The 16,090-nt window shown below is 44.6% G+C and overlaps 2 protein-coding genes across 2 annotated transcripts in view; one reads left to right on the top strand and one right to left on the bottom strand.

Annotated features, from left to right (window-relative positions):
* The window catches only part of FAT2 (FAT atypical cadherin 2), a 98,943-nt gene that overhangs the window by 63,371 nt on the left and 19,482 nt on the right, over positions 1-16,090 (top strand). The window contains exons 18-19 of the mRNA XM_061424085.1: positions 3,268-3,465; positions 8,462-9,272. Of these exons, the coding sequence (XP_061280069.1) occupies positions 3,268-3,465; positions 8,462-9,272 (1,009 nt within the window). The remainder of the gene's footprint in view (positions 1-3,267; positions 3,466-8,461; positions 9,273-16,090) is intronic.
* Positions 11,104-16,090, bottom strand: part of SLC36A1 (solute carrier family 36 member 1) — a 98,406-nt gene continuing 93,419 nt past the window's right edge. Inside the window, exon 10 of the mRNA XM_061424096.1 lies at positions 11,104-14,191. Coding sequence (XP_061280080.1) covers positions 14,190-14,191 — 2 coding nt within the window. The 3' untranslated portion in view covers positions 11,104-14,189. The remainder of the gene's footprint in view (positions 14,192-16,090) is intronic.

Genomic DNA, 16,090 nt, shown 5'->3' with positions numbered 1-16,090 from the left:
AAAAAAAAAACTGGCATCAGAACAGATCAGATCAATCACTCAGTCGTGTCCGACTCTTTGCGATCCCATGAATCGCAGCACGCCAGGCCTCCCTGTCCATCACCAACTCCCGGAGTTCACCCAGACTCACATCCATCGAGTCAGTGATGCCATCCAGCCATCTCATCCTCTGTCGTCCCCTTCTCCTCTTGCCCCCAATCCCTCCCAGCATCAGAGTCTTTTCCAATGAATCAACTCTTCGCATGAGGTGGCCAAAGTACTGGAGTTTCAGCTTTAGCATCATTCCTTCCAAAGAAATCCCATGGCTGATCTCCTTCAGAATGGACTGGTTGGATCTCCTTGCAGTCCAAGGGACTCTCAAGAGTCTTCTCCAACACCACAGTTCAAAAGCATCAATTCTTCAGCACTCAGCCTTCTTCACAGTCCAACTCTCACATCCATACATGACCACTGGAAAAACCATAGCCTTGACTAGATGGACCTGTTGTGGCAAAGTAATGTCTCTGCTTTTTAATATGCTATCTAGGTTGGTCATAACTTTCCTTCCAAGGAGTAAGCGTCTTTTAATTTCATGGCTGCAGTCACCATCTGCAGTGATTTTGGAGCCCAGAAAAATAAAGTCTGACACTGTTTCCCCATCTATTTCCCATGAAGTGATGGGACTGGATGCCATGATCTTCGTTTTCTGAATGTTGAGCTTTAAGCCAACTTTTTCACTTTCCACTTTCACTTTCATCAAGAGGCTTTTTAGTTCCTCTTCACTTTCTGCCATAAGGGTGGTATCATCTGCATATCTGAGGTTATTGATATTTCTCCCGCCAATCTTGATTCTAGCTTGTGTTTCTTCCAGTCCAGCGTTTCTCATGATGTACTCTGTATATAAGTTAAATAAACAGGGTGACAATATACAGCCTTGACGTACTCCTTTTCCTATTTGGAACCAGTCTGTTGTTCCATGTCCAGTTCTAACTGTTGCTTCCTGACCTGCATACAAATTTCTCAAGAGTCAGATCAGGTGGTCTGGTATTCCCATCTCTTTCAGAATTTTCCACAGTTTATTGTGATCCACACAGTCAAAGGCTTTGGCATAGTCAATAAAGCAGAAATAGATGTTTTTCTGAAACTCTCTTGCTTTTTCAATGATCCAGCGGATGTTGGCAATTTGATCTCTGGTTCCTCTGCCTTTTCTAGAACCAGCTGGAACATCAGGAAGTTCACGGTTCACATATTGCTGAAGCCTGGCTTGGAGAATTTTGAGCATTACTTTACTAGCATGTGAGATGAGTGCAATTGTGTGGTAGTTTGAGCATTCTTTGGCATTGCCTTTCTTTGGGATTGGAATGAAAACTGACCTTTTCCAGTCCTGTGGCTACTGCTGAGTTTTCCAAATTTGCTGGCATATTGAGTGCAGCACTTTCACAGCATCATCTTTCAGGATTTGAAATAGCTCAACTGGAATTCCATCACCTCCACTAGCTTTGTTCGTAGTGATGCCTTCCAAGGCCCACCTGACTTCACATTCCAGGATGTCTGGCTCTAGGTCAGTGATCACCCATCATGATTATCTGGGTCATGAAGATCTTTTTGTACAGTTCTTCTGTGTATTCTCGCCATCTCTTCTTAATATCTTCTGCTTCTGTTGCTGCTGCTGCTACAACAGCAACAGTCAGACACAGAGTCGTGTCTGACTCTGTGCAACCCCATAGACGGCAGCCAACCAGGCTCCCCCATCCCTGGGATTCTCCAGGCAAGAACACTGGAGTGGGTTGCCATTTCCTTCTCCAATGCATAAAAGTGAAAAGTGAAAGTGAGGTCGCTCAGTCGTGTCCGACTCTTTGCGACCCCATGGACTGCAGCCTACCAGGCTCCTCCATCCATGGGATTTTCCAGGCAAGAGTACTGGAGTGGGGTGCCACGTCCATACCATTTCTGTCCTTTATCGAGCCCATCTTTGCATGAAATGTTCCTTTGGTATCTCTGATTTTCTTGAAGAGATCTCTAGTCTTTCCCATTCTGTTGTTTTCCTCGATTTCTTTGCATTGATCGCCAAAGAGGGCTTTCTTATCTCTTTTTGCTATTCTTTGGAACTCTGCATTCAGATGTTTATATCTTTTCTTTTCTCCTTTGCTTTTCGCTTCTCTTCTTTTCACAGCTATTTGTAAGGCCTCCCCAGACAGCCATTTTGCTTTTTTGCATTTCTTTTCCATGGGGATGGTCTTGATCCCTGTCTCCTGTACAATGTCACGAACCTCATTCCATCAGGCACTCTATCTATCCATAGATCTGATAGATAGAGTGCCTGATGAACTATGTAAAAACTGGCATAGGAAATCAGATTATTACAACTGACTTAAACCAATCATAGTCTGTCTCTTCTTAGGAGGAGCACTTCTTTGCTGAGGGTATTGCTCTACCTGAATAAAAGCAGGATTTTATAAGAAAGGGCAGACTACCTGTTGACTATGAAACTATGACTTTCTGCTCATGAGATTGTGTTTTTAGATAAGGTTTTTGATGCTAAAAAGACAGTTAACAATCACTGTAAATATTACAGCATGCTGAATTCCTGTGTTACAGAACAAAGACTAAAACAGGGACTTCCCTGGTGGGCCAGTGGCTAAGACTCTGTGCTTATAATGCAGGGAGCTCAGGTTTGAGCCCTGGTCTGGGAACTAGATCCTGCATGCTGCAACTAAAGATCCTGTGTGTTGCAATGAAGAATGAAGATCCCACATGCCGCCAAGAACTGGCGCAGCCAAATAAATATTAAAAAAAAAAAACTTAAACAATACCCAGGGGATCCATTCTTCTCAGTTGAATTACTAATTGTCTTTGAATTTTTCTCATTGGATGTGTGTTCCATTGGTCATCTAATCATGAAACCATCTCTAGGTTTTCAACTGATCCTGTGAATCACGAAATTCCCATGTGGATCTCAGGCACTAATTTTATATACATGAATTATCAGTTATGTGACATGGACAAGTCACCTCTCTATAGGATAAAGGGACTCTAGAGACCCTTCCAGCCCCAATGGCCTTTGTTTCTAAAACCTAGGACTTCCCTCCGGAAGCTCTAGTCTAGATTAAAAAGGCAACCACTAATTAACAGACAGGCAGAATGAATGAATGACAGTTCAAGATGTAGGCATGACCTGGGAGCAGCCAGAGCACCGAGGACTCATCCTAGAGAAGGGAATCCAGAAAAGATGTGAGAAGAAGGACTGGGACTCACTTTGCTCTTTGATTTTGTCACTCTTGTTCTCAGGAAAATGCCCCCATTGGCAGCAAAGTCTTGCAACTGATTCTGAGTGACCCAGACTCCCCAGAGAATGGTCCTCCCTTCTCCTTCCGAATCACCAAGGGGAATGATGGCTTTGCCTTCCGAGTGACCCCAGATGGATGGTTGGTGACTACTGCAGGACTGAGCAAGAGAGTCCAGGAATGGTATAAGCTTCAGATTGAGGTGAGAGCAGTGGGGGCCACTGGTGGTGACCATGGGGACAAAAAAAGTGCTGGCAGTGCTACTAGATAGCTAGCAGGAAGCTGTTGTATAGTGCAGGGAGCTCAGCTTGGTGCTGTGTGATGATGTAGACTGGTAGGATGGGGGTGGGGGTGGGATGGGAGGTTTAAGAGAGAACCATATACCCCTGGCCGATTCATGTTGATATATGGCAGAAACCAACACAATAATGTAAAGCAATTGTCCTCCAATTAAAAATTAATAAACTCAAATTAAAATAAAGAGGGAGGGGGTATGTGTATATATATAGCCATTTATATATGTTGATATATATACACACAGATAGCTGGTTCACTTCGCTATACAGCAGAAACTAACACAACATTGCAAAGCGATTATACTCCAATAAAAAATAATAAATGAATAAAAGCACCATCAGTGCTTCTCTTATTAGGAAATGTACAGAGCCCTTACTTTGTGCCAGGCACTGGGCTAAGTGCTTCACGTGCATCATTGCACTAAATCTCCACACCATGCATTAGGGTGAGTGCAGTTGTCACTCCCACTTTCCTGATGTGGTAACTGAGGCACACAGAGATTAAGCGACTGGCTTAAAATGATACTGTTAATAAGTGGTAGAGCTGGGCTGCTCCAAATTCCAGCACTCTAACTCCAAGCTCTTCATCCCTGCCGTGCTCTCAGAACAGAAACACCCTCACCCTCGATCTAATTCCTCAAGTCTGGCCAGAATAGCTCTTTGAACCTCAAGTCTTGTTAAAGACCTACCTCTGAGCATTGGTGTTCAGTTTATCCAGTGTCACAGCAAGCCAAAATGCTGAGATGATGAAGTCTGCAGTGAAGAGAGGGTTTATTAGCAAGGCAGCCAGGCAAGGTGATATGATAACAAGTCTCAGAACCACCTCCTGGAAGGCAAGGGGCTCTGGGTGTTTATGGATAAAGAGCAAAGGGCCAGGGCAGTCTGAGGCCTGGGGAGCAAAGGGAGCACAGCGAAATGTGATTGGAAAAAGGTGCAGTAGTCATTGTTCTAACGCAGGTGTTCCTAAGCTACAGGCCTCTGCATGTCCAGAAATGGAGGCACTTTGCACTACCTGAGGGGGGAGTTTTCTGCCCTCTGACATCAAGGTCACCAAGCAGAACTTGGGCATGCTCTGTTGAAGGGCTGGTGGTCCTACCCAGTCTGAACCAGTTCTATTCCCACTAGGCACAGCTGACTCCCCAAGTCCTGGAAAATAACGCAGGCAACTATCTTACTGTTTAGGTTATATGCAGATGCAAGTCTTAAAGTGACCTTGACTAGTGAAGGCAGGGGAAGTGGATTTGACTAATGATTATCCATGGTTTCAGTGCCAGGGTCCAATGAGAGAACATATATACATGTACAGTGATATACGCAGTGATATTATCATGGGTTGTAGGAAAACTGCCCAAGAAAAAGCAGCCAAAATGCTGATGAAACATGCCAATGCTCATTCAGTTCAGTTCAGTTCAGTCGCTCAGTCATGTCCGACTCTTTGCGATCCCATGAATCGCAGCACGTCAGGCCTCCCTGTCTACCACCAACACCTGGAGTTCACCCAGACTCACATCCATCGAGTCAGTGATGCCATCCAGCCATCTCATCCTCTGTCGTCCCCTTCTCCTCCTGCCCCCAATCCCTCCCAGCATCAGAGTCTTTTCCAGTGAGTCAACTCTTCACATGAGGTGGCCAAAGTACTGGAGTTTCAGCTTTAGCATCATTCCTTCCAAAGAAATCCCAGGGCTGATCTCCTTCAGAATGGACTGGTTGGATCTCCTTGCAGTCCAAGGGACTCTCAAGAGTCTTCTCCAACACCACAGTTCAAAAGCATCAATTCTTCGGCGCTTAGCCTTCTTCACAGTCCAACTCTCACATCCATACATGACCACAGGAAAAACCATAGCCTTGACTGGATAAACCTTTGTTGGCAAAGTAATGTCTCTGCTTTGCAATATGCTGTCTAGGTTGGTCATAACTTTATTTCCAAGGAGTAAGCGTCTTTTAATTTCATGGCTGCAGTCACCATCTGCAGTGATTTTGGAGCCCAGAAAAATAAAGTCTGACACTATTTCCACTGTTTCCCCATCTATTTCCCATGAAGTGATGGGACCAGATGCCATGATCTTCATTTTCTGAATGTTGAGCTTTAAGCCAACTAAACCTTAAGTCTAGTGGATACTACTATCCTGTGAACTTCTCTGGGCTCAGGATGATGTAGTCATCCATTCAGACAGACAGCCAGTCAGGCATTCATTCATTCAGCATCCATTGAGTACCTATCATATGCTGGGTCCCATGCTAGCAGCAGAAAGAAGAGGGTGATCCCTGTCCCCATAGGCTTTTGATTCTAATTATAGAGATAAAAAATAAACAGATGAAGAAAGAAATGGATGGGAAGCTCAAAAGGCACTGCAGAGACATATTCAGAGGGTGGCTGCCCTTGAGTTGAGACCTGAGGAGTTGGCCACATGAAAAGAGGGCTGGAGAGTGTCCCAGGCAAGAACAAGACAAGACCAATCCCACTTTGGGAAAGAGCTTGAAGTGACCTGAGACATGGTCATTTGCTCATCACATGGTGAGCGGTGGTGGGAATGAAGCTGAAAGGATGGGTTGGATGGCTCATGGGTACCTCATAGCTTGGATGACCATGTTATTTGAGGTCCAAACTGTGAGGCTCCTGAGAGTGAGAGAGGCACTAAAAACAGTTAATTGGTTATAACTGTTGATTTTGATAACAAATGAAAATCAAGACTGTCCTGGGCTAACCAGGAAGTATGGTCACCCATGATAAGCCTTGGTAATACTTGTAGATTCTAATCAAGGTGCAGTGAGAAGTGATGGAAGGGTTTCCAACAGGGAAGTGACCCTTCTTGTGTCCCAGGAAGCTCATTTTTTAAGTTCCAGAGACAGTCAGTTGAAGGGGGCAAGACTGGTTGAGGGAGACCAATGAGAAGTCATCTAAGCTGGAGGCAGGTGGTGCTGAGACCTTGAGGTGATGGTGAAGATGAACAAGTGGACAGATTTGCAACAGGTTTTGCTTGGAAATTAGTGGGAGTTGGTGGTGGATTGGATATGGGGAGAGAAAGAAAAGAGAAGAATCAGGACCACTCCCAGGTTCCTGACTCCAGTGAAGTCTGATTGGTAGGGCCATTTATGAGTCTGGATAGACTTGGATGGAGAACAGGTTTATGGGATAAAATGAAGGCTCTGTTTAGCATATATTATCTTTCAGGTGTCCATGATATATCTAAGTGAAGGTGTCCAATAAGTAGCTGGAAATGGGAAGCTTTGACTCAGAGAACAGATGTGGGCTAATGTAGAGGGTCTTCAAAGCCAAAAGCATAGGTCAAGAGATCAGCTTCCTGATCTCTGTAAGCCTGGCTCAGAGTATCACTTAGTAACTGAATCACTTTCTTGCATTCGTCCTGTATATCCACTTTTGTTCACTGGGAGGCACTATGCTGCTGCTGCTGCTAAGTCACTTCAGTCGTGTCCAACTCTGTATAGGCCAGCAGATTCTGCTCTGGCTTTACCTGCTGTATGACCTTGAGCATGTTAATTGACCTTTTTGAGACTCAGTTATATCTTTTGTAAAGTAGGACACTTCAGGATACCTGCCCTATCAAACAGATAAACTAAGATCACACATTTAAAGCATGTAAAAGTGACTGGCACACAGTTTGTACTCAGATAATGTCAGTTACATGTTATAATGCAGTGCTTAGTCACTCAGTTATGTCTGATTCTTTGTGACCCCATGAACTGTAGCCCACCAGACTCCTCTGTCCATGTGATTCTCCAGGCAAGAATACTGGAGTGGGTTACCATGCCCTCCTCCAGGAGATCTTCCCAACCCAGGGATTGAACCCAGATCTCCTGCACTGCAGGAGGATTCTTTACCATCTGAGCCACCAGGAAAGCTGATATATTATAATACTTAGCAGTAATATTAATTATTACCATTGCTATTGATATCTCATCAGTTACCAATAATTCCCAGAAGCAGGTGTATTATTATACCTTTCTTGCCCACTCAAAGCAAATCCATATGAACAAGATATTACCATAGGGAAAATTACAAAGATCCTTATCGCTTCTCGGCCTTTTGGCTAAGATCAAGTGTACAAAGATCCTTGCTGACAGCTGTGAAAGTGGTAATGCTACTGAGGAGCGGAAGGAAAGCTTCACCCTTGTCTGCCTAAGTCTGGGCAGAAAGTTATAGAGATGCTTGGTGAAATGTGCAAGGGAAATGCATTTCTAATTTATTCTAATAATCACCTTGCTTAAAACCTTTGGTGGCTTTTCATGTCTCTGACTTAAATCCAATCTCCTGTTCCTCAGCCCATCAGTAACCACCTGGGTTACCTCTCTGCGCACCTCTGGCCCTCAGCCCTGGCCACTCTGGTCCCTTCCTGCTTTTTCAGCATTCCTTCCCACCTAAGGGCCTGACACTTGCTGTTCCCTGTCTGTCACCTCTCCTCCTCACCTCTCTTTTCTCCTGATCACGGCGGAGGGCCTGGTCTGTACTAGGCACTCAATACATATTTGTTGACTGAACTGAAGAAGACATGTCCATCCCCAGCCTGACCCCAGTCACATAGTAAAGAGGAGTAAGAGAACCTGTTGGGCTGACAGTGGCCACAAAGGATGTGCTCTGAAATCGCTAGGAGACATGTGATGACCGTCCTAAGGAAAGAGACAGAATGAGAAAAGTTCAAGGGGAAGGAAGCGTGTGGCTGGCGAGGCTTAGGAGGGACTCAGAGAGGTGTCAGATGAGAAGGGGTAGAATTAAGTTTTACTGCCTGGTGTGGGTTGTAAGTCCCTCCACAAAGCTTTTGGTGCTTCCGGAGTGATGATTTTCCTTTTCAAACACGACAGCACACTGAGCTCACCCTGGAGCAGCAGGGAGGCCCCTTAGGGGCCATAGCCACTGTCCTAATTCGTAGCCTGCTTCACCCACAGGTGTCAGACAGTGGCATCCCACCCCTCTCATCTTCCACGTCGGTCAAGGTCCACGTCAGGGAGCAGAGCCACTACCCGCCCTCCGCCCTCCCCCTGGAGATCTTCATCACCATCGGGGAGGAGGAGTTCCAGGGTGGCATGGTGGGCAAAATCCATGCCACAGACCGAGACCCACAGGACACGCTGACCTACAGCCTGGCGGGAGAGGAGAGCGTGGGCCAGCGCTTCTCAGTGGGGGCGACCGATGGCAAGATCATCGCCTCCCACACGCTGCCTCGGGGCCGATACACTTTCAACGTCACAGTCAGTGATGGAACCTTCTCCACCATGGCTGGCGTCCACGTCCATGTGTGGCACATGGGGCCAGAGGCTCTGCAGCAGACCATGTGGATGGGCTTCCACCAGCTCACTCCAGAGGAGCTGGTGAGTGACCACTGGAGGAACCTGAAGAGGTTCCTTAGCAACTGGCTGGACATCAAACGAGCCAACATCCACCTGGCCAGCCTTCAGCCAGCAGAGGCCACGGCTGGTGTGGATGTGCTCCTGGTCTTCGAAGGGCACTTGGGGGCTTTCTCCAAGCTCCAGGAGCTGGCATCCACCATCGCTCGCTCAGCCAAGGAGATGGAGCACTCAGTGGGAATTCAGATGAGGTCAGCCATGCCCGTGGTGCCCTGCCAGGGGCCAAGCTGCCAGGGACAAATCTGCCAAGAGACCGTGCACCTGGACCCCAGGGTTGGGCCCACATACAGCACAGCCCGGCTCAGCATCCTGACCCCAAGGCACCGCCTGGAGAAGAACTGCTCCTGTAAAGGTGAGAAATGGGCCTTCCCCAGGACACCCAGCACTGCTGGGCCTGGCCAGCCCAACTCCAGGGCTGGAGATCCCAACACAGGGCTCTCAGTTTAGTTAGAGGGATGTTTTCACAGGATTAAGGGCCATGGACCACCACGAGACAGGTATGGCCTCACAAAATCTCATCATGGAATAGCACCCTAGTTCTGGTCACTTTTTTAAATTTTGAAAATAATAGTAAGAATACAAGAGACAGTTCAGATAACAGCTAAAAGCATAGAGTCTAGCATCAAGTTGCCTGGGTTCCAATCCTAGCTATGCCACTTGTGAGCCACGTGACCCAGGGAAAATTAATTAACCTCTCTGTGCCTTTGTGCTATTGTAGGGATTAAGAATTAAATATTAAGGGCTTGCTTAGAAAAGTGCCTGACATATAGAAGGTGGTCAATTAACCTGAGTCAGTAACGCTACTACTATTATTACTACAGTCTGATGGGTTTAACCTTAGCATTCAGAATAGGCAGCTCAGGTTCAAATCTGAGCTTCTATCATTTACTAGCTGTGTACCCTTGAGTGGATTATTAAAACTCTCTTTCTCCTCCTTTTGACCTGAGTTCCCTCTCTTCAACACTTCTCTTCCCCTCCTCTCAATCCCCCTCCCCCCAAATCAACCCTCTTCCCTAGGAATCTGGAGCCCTGACAACTGATAATCTTATTCACAATGAGGTTTTAACGATTTAATAAGTGAACTCACTTCTGGGGAGGGTGGATTTAAAAAACAAAATCTGGGGAGGGCATTGCTTAATATAACACAGCATTTCTCAAAGGGGTTTCCACAGAATGCCATGTCCAAGGGCTAATGGTAGGTGGTCCACATTAAAGGGTCCCATGGTCAAATAAGCTTGAAAAACTCAAGTTTAGGTGAAGTTTCAGACCCCTCACTATGCAACAGTGCATTAGCAATTGCTATGGGGGATGGGATATGCAGGACCTTATGGAAGTTTTAGCCACATTATTTGTCACTATTTTCTTTCCTCTTGACTTCTTAACAGCATATCATGTGGGATGCACTTATTCAAATGATTACACTCCTAATGATAAAGGAGATATCTTGAGGCAAAAAGCCTTTGTGGTGTTCCTGAAATCACACATATATGCAAGATCCTCTCCAACTTGGCCTCCTTCTTCCCCAAGTGATGTCAGAATCATCATGGAAACTATGGAGGATTTTGGTATCAACCAACATACTTGGTTGATATTTCTGGCTCAATGCATGTTTCCTTCATGGTTTTAGCTCATAGTTTCTGACCCAGGCTGGAACCCAAGGCAAGGGGCCCTGGGGCCAAAGAAAGGTGTGCAGGGTGATGGCCCCTGTCTAACAGTGTGCCCCTGGACAAGTTACTCCACACCCTTGTTTCTTCACCTGTAAAATGTGAGCAATGACTTTGCTTGCCACCCAAGAGTTGAGTGAGACAAAGTCGGTTCCAGTGTTCCATGGTGACCACTTGGTACCGGGGTCCAGCCCCAGTTGGATCCAGGGATATCCTCAGGAGGATGGCATTGGTGAAAGAATAGCAAAGCAGAGAGACAGAGGCTTGACCTGACTGGTTTACGTGGGAAACCAATAAAGTTCGTGACACCGAACTTGCTCTGACCACGGAGGCCACAGGCGCCCTCTCGAATAGCTGAAGGTACCCCACCTTAGGCACCTTCTCGAGTGGGTCTTAGAAGCCCAGGCAAGTAAGTGGTCTCACAGAGCCCCCACGCTCCAAATCAGTCATCCTGAAGGAAGAACAGAGAAGAAAAGGAGAGAAAAGGAAACAAGAAAGAACGACATGGGGAGACCAAGCTTTGGTGAGCAAGGCCCGTAGCTTTATTTTCAAAGAGAGCTTATATACCTTAAGTTGTGCGTAGAGGATAATAGGGGGTGTAAAACCATGCAAAGTCAGCAGTCTTTGATCCTTATCGAGACCAGGCTTTCTTTTCTGCAAACTTAGCATATACAAATGCTTTAGGTGATTTACATCATCTTCTGGCCAGAAGGCCTATTAACATTTTATGACTCTTTGTTCTGATAAAAGTTAGTTAACCAGAAAACATGTTTTTTCTAAGAGTAATTATTTTAAAGTTTGGCGCCATCCTTCAAAAGTGTTAGATAAAGTTGCATTTCTACAGGGCAAAGGTGCAGTGGGCTTACAACAAGGAAAGAATTTATTACCTTAAGGGTCTAAAGTTGTTAACACCAAGGCCACTACTTATTTTTTTCTATATACCAACTATATTAATTAATATACTCCCAAGGACACAATACAGGGGATGTGGAAACTTGGCAGCAAGCATTAGCTCAACAATGAAATCTTCTACTAGTTCTATTCTAACAATTTCTAACTCCCCGAGAGGTTCTATACTATTTGAATATCTTAAGCTTCCCGTACCTCTCGCTGTTGGGAGGCTGTAAACAATCGTATGCGTAGCTGTAGGAGTCCGGGTATACCTGTCAGGCAAGTTAGAGAGCCATCTGAGGGGTTTGGATTGAAACACTCCTAATATGCCCAGGAGGCTAATTAACTAGAGCTCTAAGTTGATTTCCTTCAGAGAAAGGTGATCAGGGATAGCCCCCCATTAATGTCAGAGGAGTTGGTGAAAGTCGTAGAGTAGTAAAACAGACAGATTCTGGTTTTGGGGTAGATGCTCAAGCAGATCCAGGGGCCCCTCGAGTCCTGACTTGCCTTTGCATATTAGGCCTCTCCGCATGACCTTTGTCATGGGTGGGAACTCCCGTGCTGGGTCCCGGCATCTCCCCCATTTTTATTTCTTAAGAAACCCGTATGCAATTCAGTCTCGAGCTTCTGAATGCTCTGTCGGAAAATTCTGACAATACAAGGAAGAATGAATATGATAAGCAGAATTATAGCGGCCACAGCAGCATAGTTAAAAATAGCAGACAGAAAGTACTTTCCTGAAACAAAGTTAGAGATTGTATGGAAGAAGTCACTTGCTACTCCTGAGGCAGTAAAATCTAAGTGAGAGCGTTCTATGGTTGTTATTTGACTGTGAAGTTTCCTTAAATCTAAACTAATGTCGGAGCTGTTCCAGACACCTAAAATATGATTTTTAATTTTTTGCCAGTCATAATCTGTCTCATTTACTTTCAGGGGTGTTACACAAATCCACCGATAGTCGGCATGACAGGACAGTGCCAATCTCACTTTTAAAGCCTGCAATTCATTTCCAATATGCAATATTGCTTCCTCTAGGGCATCTATCCTCATCTCCAGCTTCCTGAATATAGCTTCCTCTGTTGCCAATGCTAAAGAAACATTTTTGGACATAGCATCAACATATTGAGCAGTGTGTACTTGTTCAGTCAATGAAACTGCTGCCATATAAACAGAAGTAATTCCAGTTATTAAAGTTGCTATTCCCAGTAAAAGTAAGCCCGCTAACCGTCGTGATCGCATTAAATCCCGCACTTGTTGTATTACAGCAAGACCATAGTTATCATACCAATGTGTAGTTATAGTTACAGGCACCATAAGATAGGGTGGGCGTTGCAACACCACAAAAGAGCAAACATTATATTGAGGGGCCAAACAAGATGAGAGCATACATTGTTCACAAGTTACTATATTAGGTCCACCTGAATAATTCATGTGTATATTAAGTCTCTTGGAATCATTAGTGAAGAGAAAAACATAAGGCGAGGGTAGACAAGCTAAAATAGAATAAGTAGAAATATTTTCTGGCCGGGTTAAGGTAATAGGGGCAGTAGCGGTAAGGGCCTTCCAAATTTCTGGTTGCCAATAAGTTCTGCCCTTAGCCGTATAAGACAGCATAGGAGGAACAAATTGATTACGATGCCATCTAGTGGCGCGTAATGGCCAAGGAACTGAATATTCTTTCCAATTGTCAAATCTCCCTTTAAATGCATCATCAATCATTGGATCCTGACCTGGATCCGGGTTGCTCCAGTCCTGAATGGTATAATTTCCTCCTGGTATTCTGTAGTCAATTCTAGAATTATAAGTACAAGATTTCCAAATCGGATATCCTGAATGACCATCTATAGTTTTCCATATGGCATCTGAAGGGGCAGCATTATGACAATTTGGATATTTTGGTGGAGATTTAAAACGCAGGGATTTATAGGGGTCAAGGATCCCAGGCATACGAGCCAGTAATACCCAAACTGACCGATATCTTAAGGATGGAGAATCTGTTATAATTGCTTTTTCAGAGGCTCCAATACATCCTTCTTTGGTAGGAGTAATATAGCTTCCTGTATGATCAAAAGGGAAGTTAAAACAAACAGGGAGATCATCTGTTAATCCCCTAAAGGTATAATTGAAATTAATAGGGTATTCCTCCTCTGTATAGAAAGTATAATGTCCTCCCAATAAATGAGGCTGGTTTGTGTGGACCCGTATAGGGGCATTGTTCCAAGTAACTACTTGGAAGGTTGGAGGATCTGGGAAGTATGCCCAATACTTTTCTGGAGCGGGAGAGGAGGCGCTTACCTGGCAAGATAGTAAGGCAAGCATAGCAATAAACACTCTCTCCGGAGAGACTGGAGAGCCCTGCAGGGAAGCTATCCCTTGTGCCTGGTGACAAAGCGTCTTAATCTGTCCCCAGGTAGGTATAGAGGCTTGTTGAGTGGCCCGCGTAGGACATCCCGGTGATTTCCTGTGGGGTAAAGAATTAGGGAGAACAATATCTCTTATACAGAGTTGTGACATCTGTCTGGTGGGTGGTTCCTCTTCCTGTTCATCCAGGATCTCTGGTGTCATTCGTCTAGAGATCAGCTGGGCTTCCCGTGTTGGCGGAGGGAGTGGAGGTAGAGGAGGTCCCTTCCTTTTTTGTGGTCGTGGCAGTGGAGGGACCAGATGCCTGGGGGGCTGTGACATGACGAATCAGTCTGTCTGGGATCCAAATTGCATCCTGTGGGAAAACACAAGCATATCCTCGGCCGCTAGTTAATAATGGGTTGGGACCCCTCCATTGTCCAGAGAGGAGATCCTTCCACTTCACCAACAGCTTTTTATTTTGTTCCGGACACCAATGAAGCATTGCAGTGGCTCCAGATGAATCAACATTCAGGTTATTTATTACAAAGAGAGCATGCTGCAGGATCTGATGGGGGGAACTATATTTAAATTCCCCTTCCTGTAATTTTTGAATTTGTATTTTTAATGTTTGACGTGCCCTTTCTACTATAGCTTGTCCTTGTGGATTATAGGGGATGCCTGTATTATGTTTTATATAAAACTTTATACAAAAATCCTGGAAAGGCTTAAAGTATAAGTAGGGGCATTATCAGTTTTTAAAGCCTTTGGCAGACCTAAATATGAAAAACAAGTAAAGAGATGTTGCACTACATCCTTATAGGCCTCTCCAGTACGAGCAGTTGCAATAATGACATGAGAAAAAGTATCTACAGTTACATGAACAAAAGACAATTTTCCAAATGAAGAGACATGAATTATATCCATCTGCCAGAGTACATTAGGTCTGAGACCACGAGGGTTAACTCCCATAGGTAAATTATTTACAGTAGTGGGACAATGTGAACAGGAGTGAACAATCTCTCGTGCAGATTCACGGGGAATCTGAAATTGATAATCTTAAGGCATTAGCATTTTGATGATGGAGTGAGTGAGGGGCTCGAGGCTCTTCAAAGGCAGGAGCCACTGTAACTTTAGTTAGTGAATCTGCCAAGTCATTTAAGGCATTCAAAGGTCCAGGCAATCCAGAATGAGCTTGCACGTAGCCAATAAAATATGATCTCGGTTTCGTTCCCAAATTTGCTGCTGTAGTTTAGTTAACAAGTGAAATATAGCAGTTTTGTTCTCTGGCAGAACCGCAGTCTCAATGTGTGGAAACAGCCTGACCACATACTGAGAGTCAGAGTAAAGGTTAAATTCCTCCTCTGCAAACATAACAAAAGCCTCTATAACAGCTGTGAGTTCAGCTCTTTGAGCTGAAGTTTCTTGTGTTTGCAAAACCTTATGCTGATCTCTTGTAACTATAGAAGCTCTGCCATTAGCTGACCCGTTAGTAAAGGCCATTTGAGTGCCTGGATTGGGGGAGTGTTTGCACCTAACAGGGAAAATAACTGGATGTTTAGATATAAAGTTTAGCAAAACATGTGAAGGTAAATGATGCAGAATTTGACCAAAATAATTTCCTATAGCAATCTGCCAATTTTCATCAAACATTAGAAGAGCATCAAGCTGTTCTTTATTATATGGAATTACAATTTCTGATGGCTCTTTACCAAATAACTCAATGCTCCACTTTCTCCCCTTTAATATTAAAGTAGCCACTAAACCCGGATAAGAAGCCACTACCTTTTTAGCTTGAGCGGGAAGATGGACCCACTCTAGGGGGCCGTTTGGCCATAAAACTCCCATAGGTGCAGTTGGGGTAGCCAGGCAAAGGAATTGCCAGGAGGCTGCTAATTCAATTCTTTTTACATAGCTATCAGATAAAGCCTTTTCTACTTTGTCTAGGGCTTCCTGAGCCTCAATAGTTAATTGCCTTTTTGAAGTTGGATCAGGATCACCACGCAGAATGTTAAAAAGAGGCTTTAGCTCAGCAGTGGTTAATTTTAAATAGGGCCTTATCCAATTAATAACACCTAAAAGTTTCTGATAATCATTTAAAGTAACAAGATGGACTTTTCTCAATTGTAAAGGGGCATGAGTCACTGTTTCAGAATTTATAACCCTTCCTAAATAAGTTATAGGTAGATTGGTTTGAATTTTCTCTGGGGCAATTTTTAAGCCTCTAGCTGACAGTGCCTGAGTCAAATCTTGGACAGCAGTTTGCAAATGAGCT

This window comes from Bos javanicus, chromosome 7, assembly GCF_032452875.1.
Source record: "Bos javanicus breed banteng chromosome 7, ARS-OSU_banteng_1.0, whole genome shotgun sequence".
In the NCBI taxonomy this organism is placed as follows: domain Eukaryota; kingdom Metazoa; phylum Chordata; class Mammalia; order Artiodactyla; family Bovidae; genus Bos; species Bos javanicus.
This window is presented reverse-complemented; position numbering and strand designations above follow the sequence as displayed.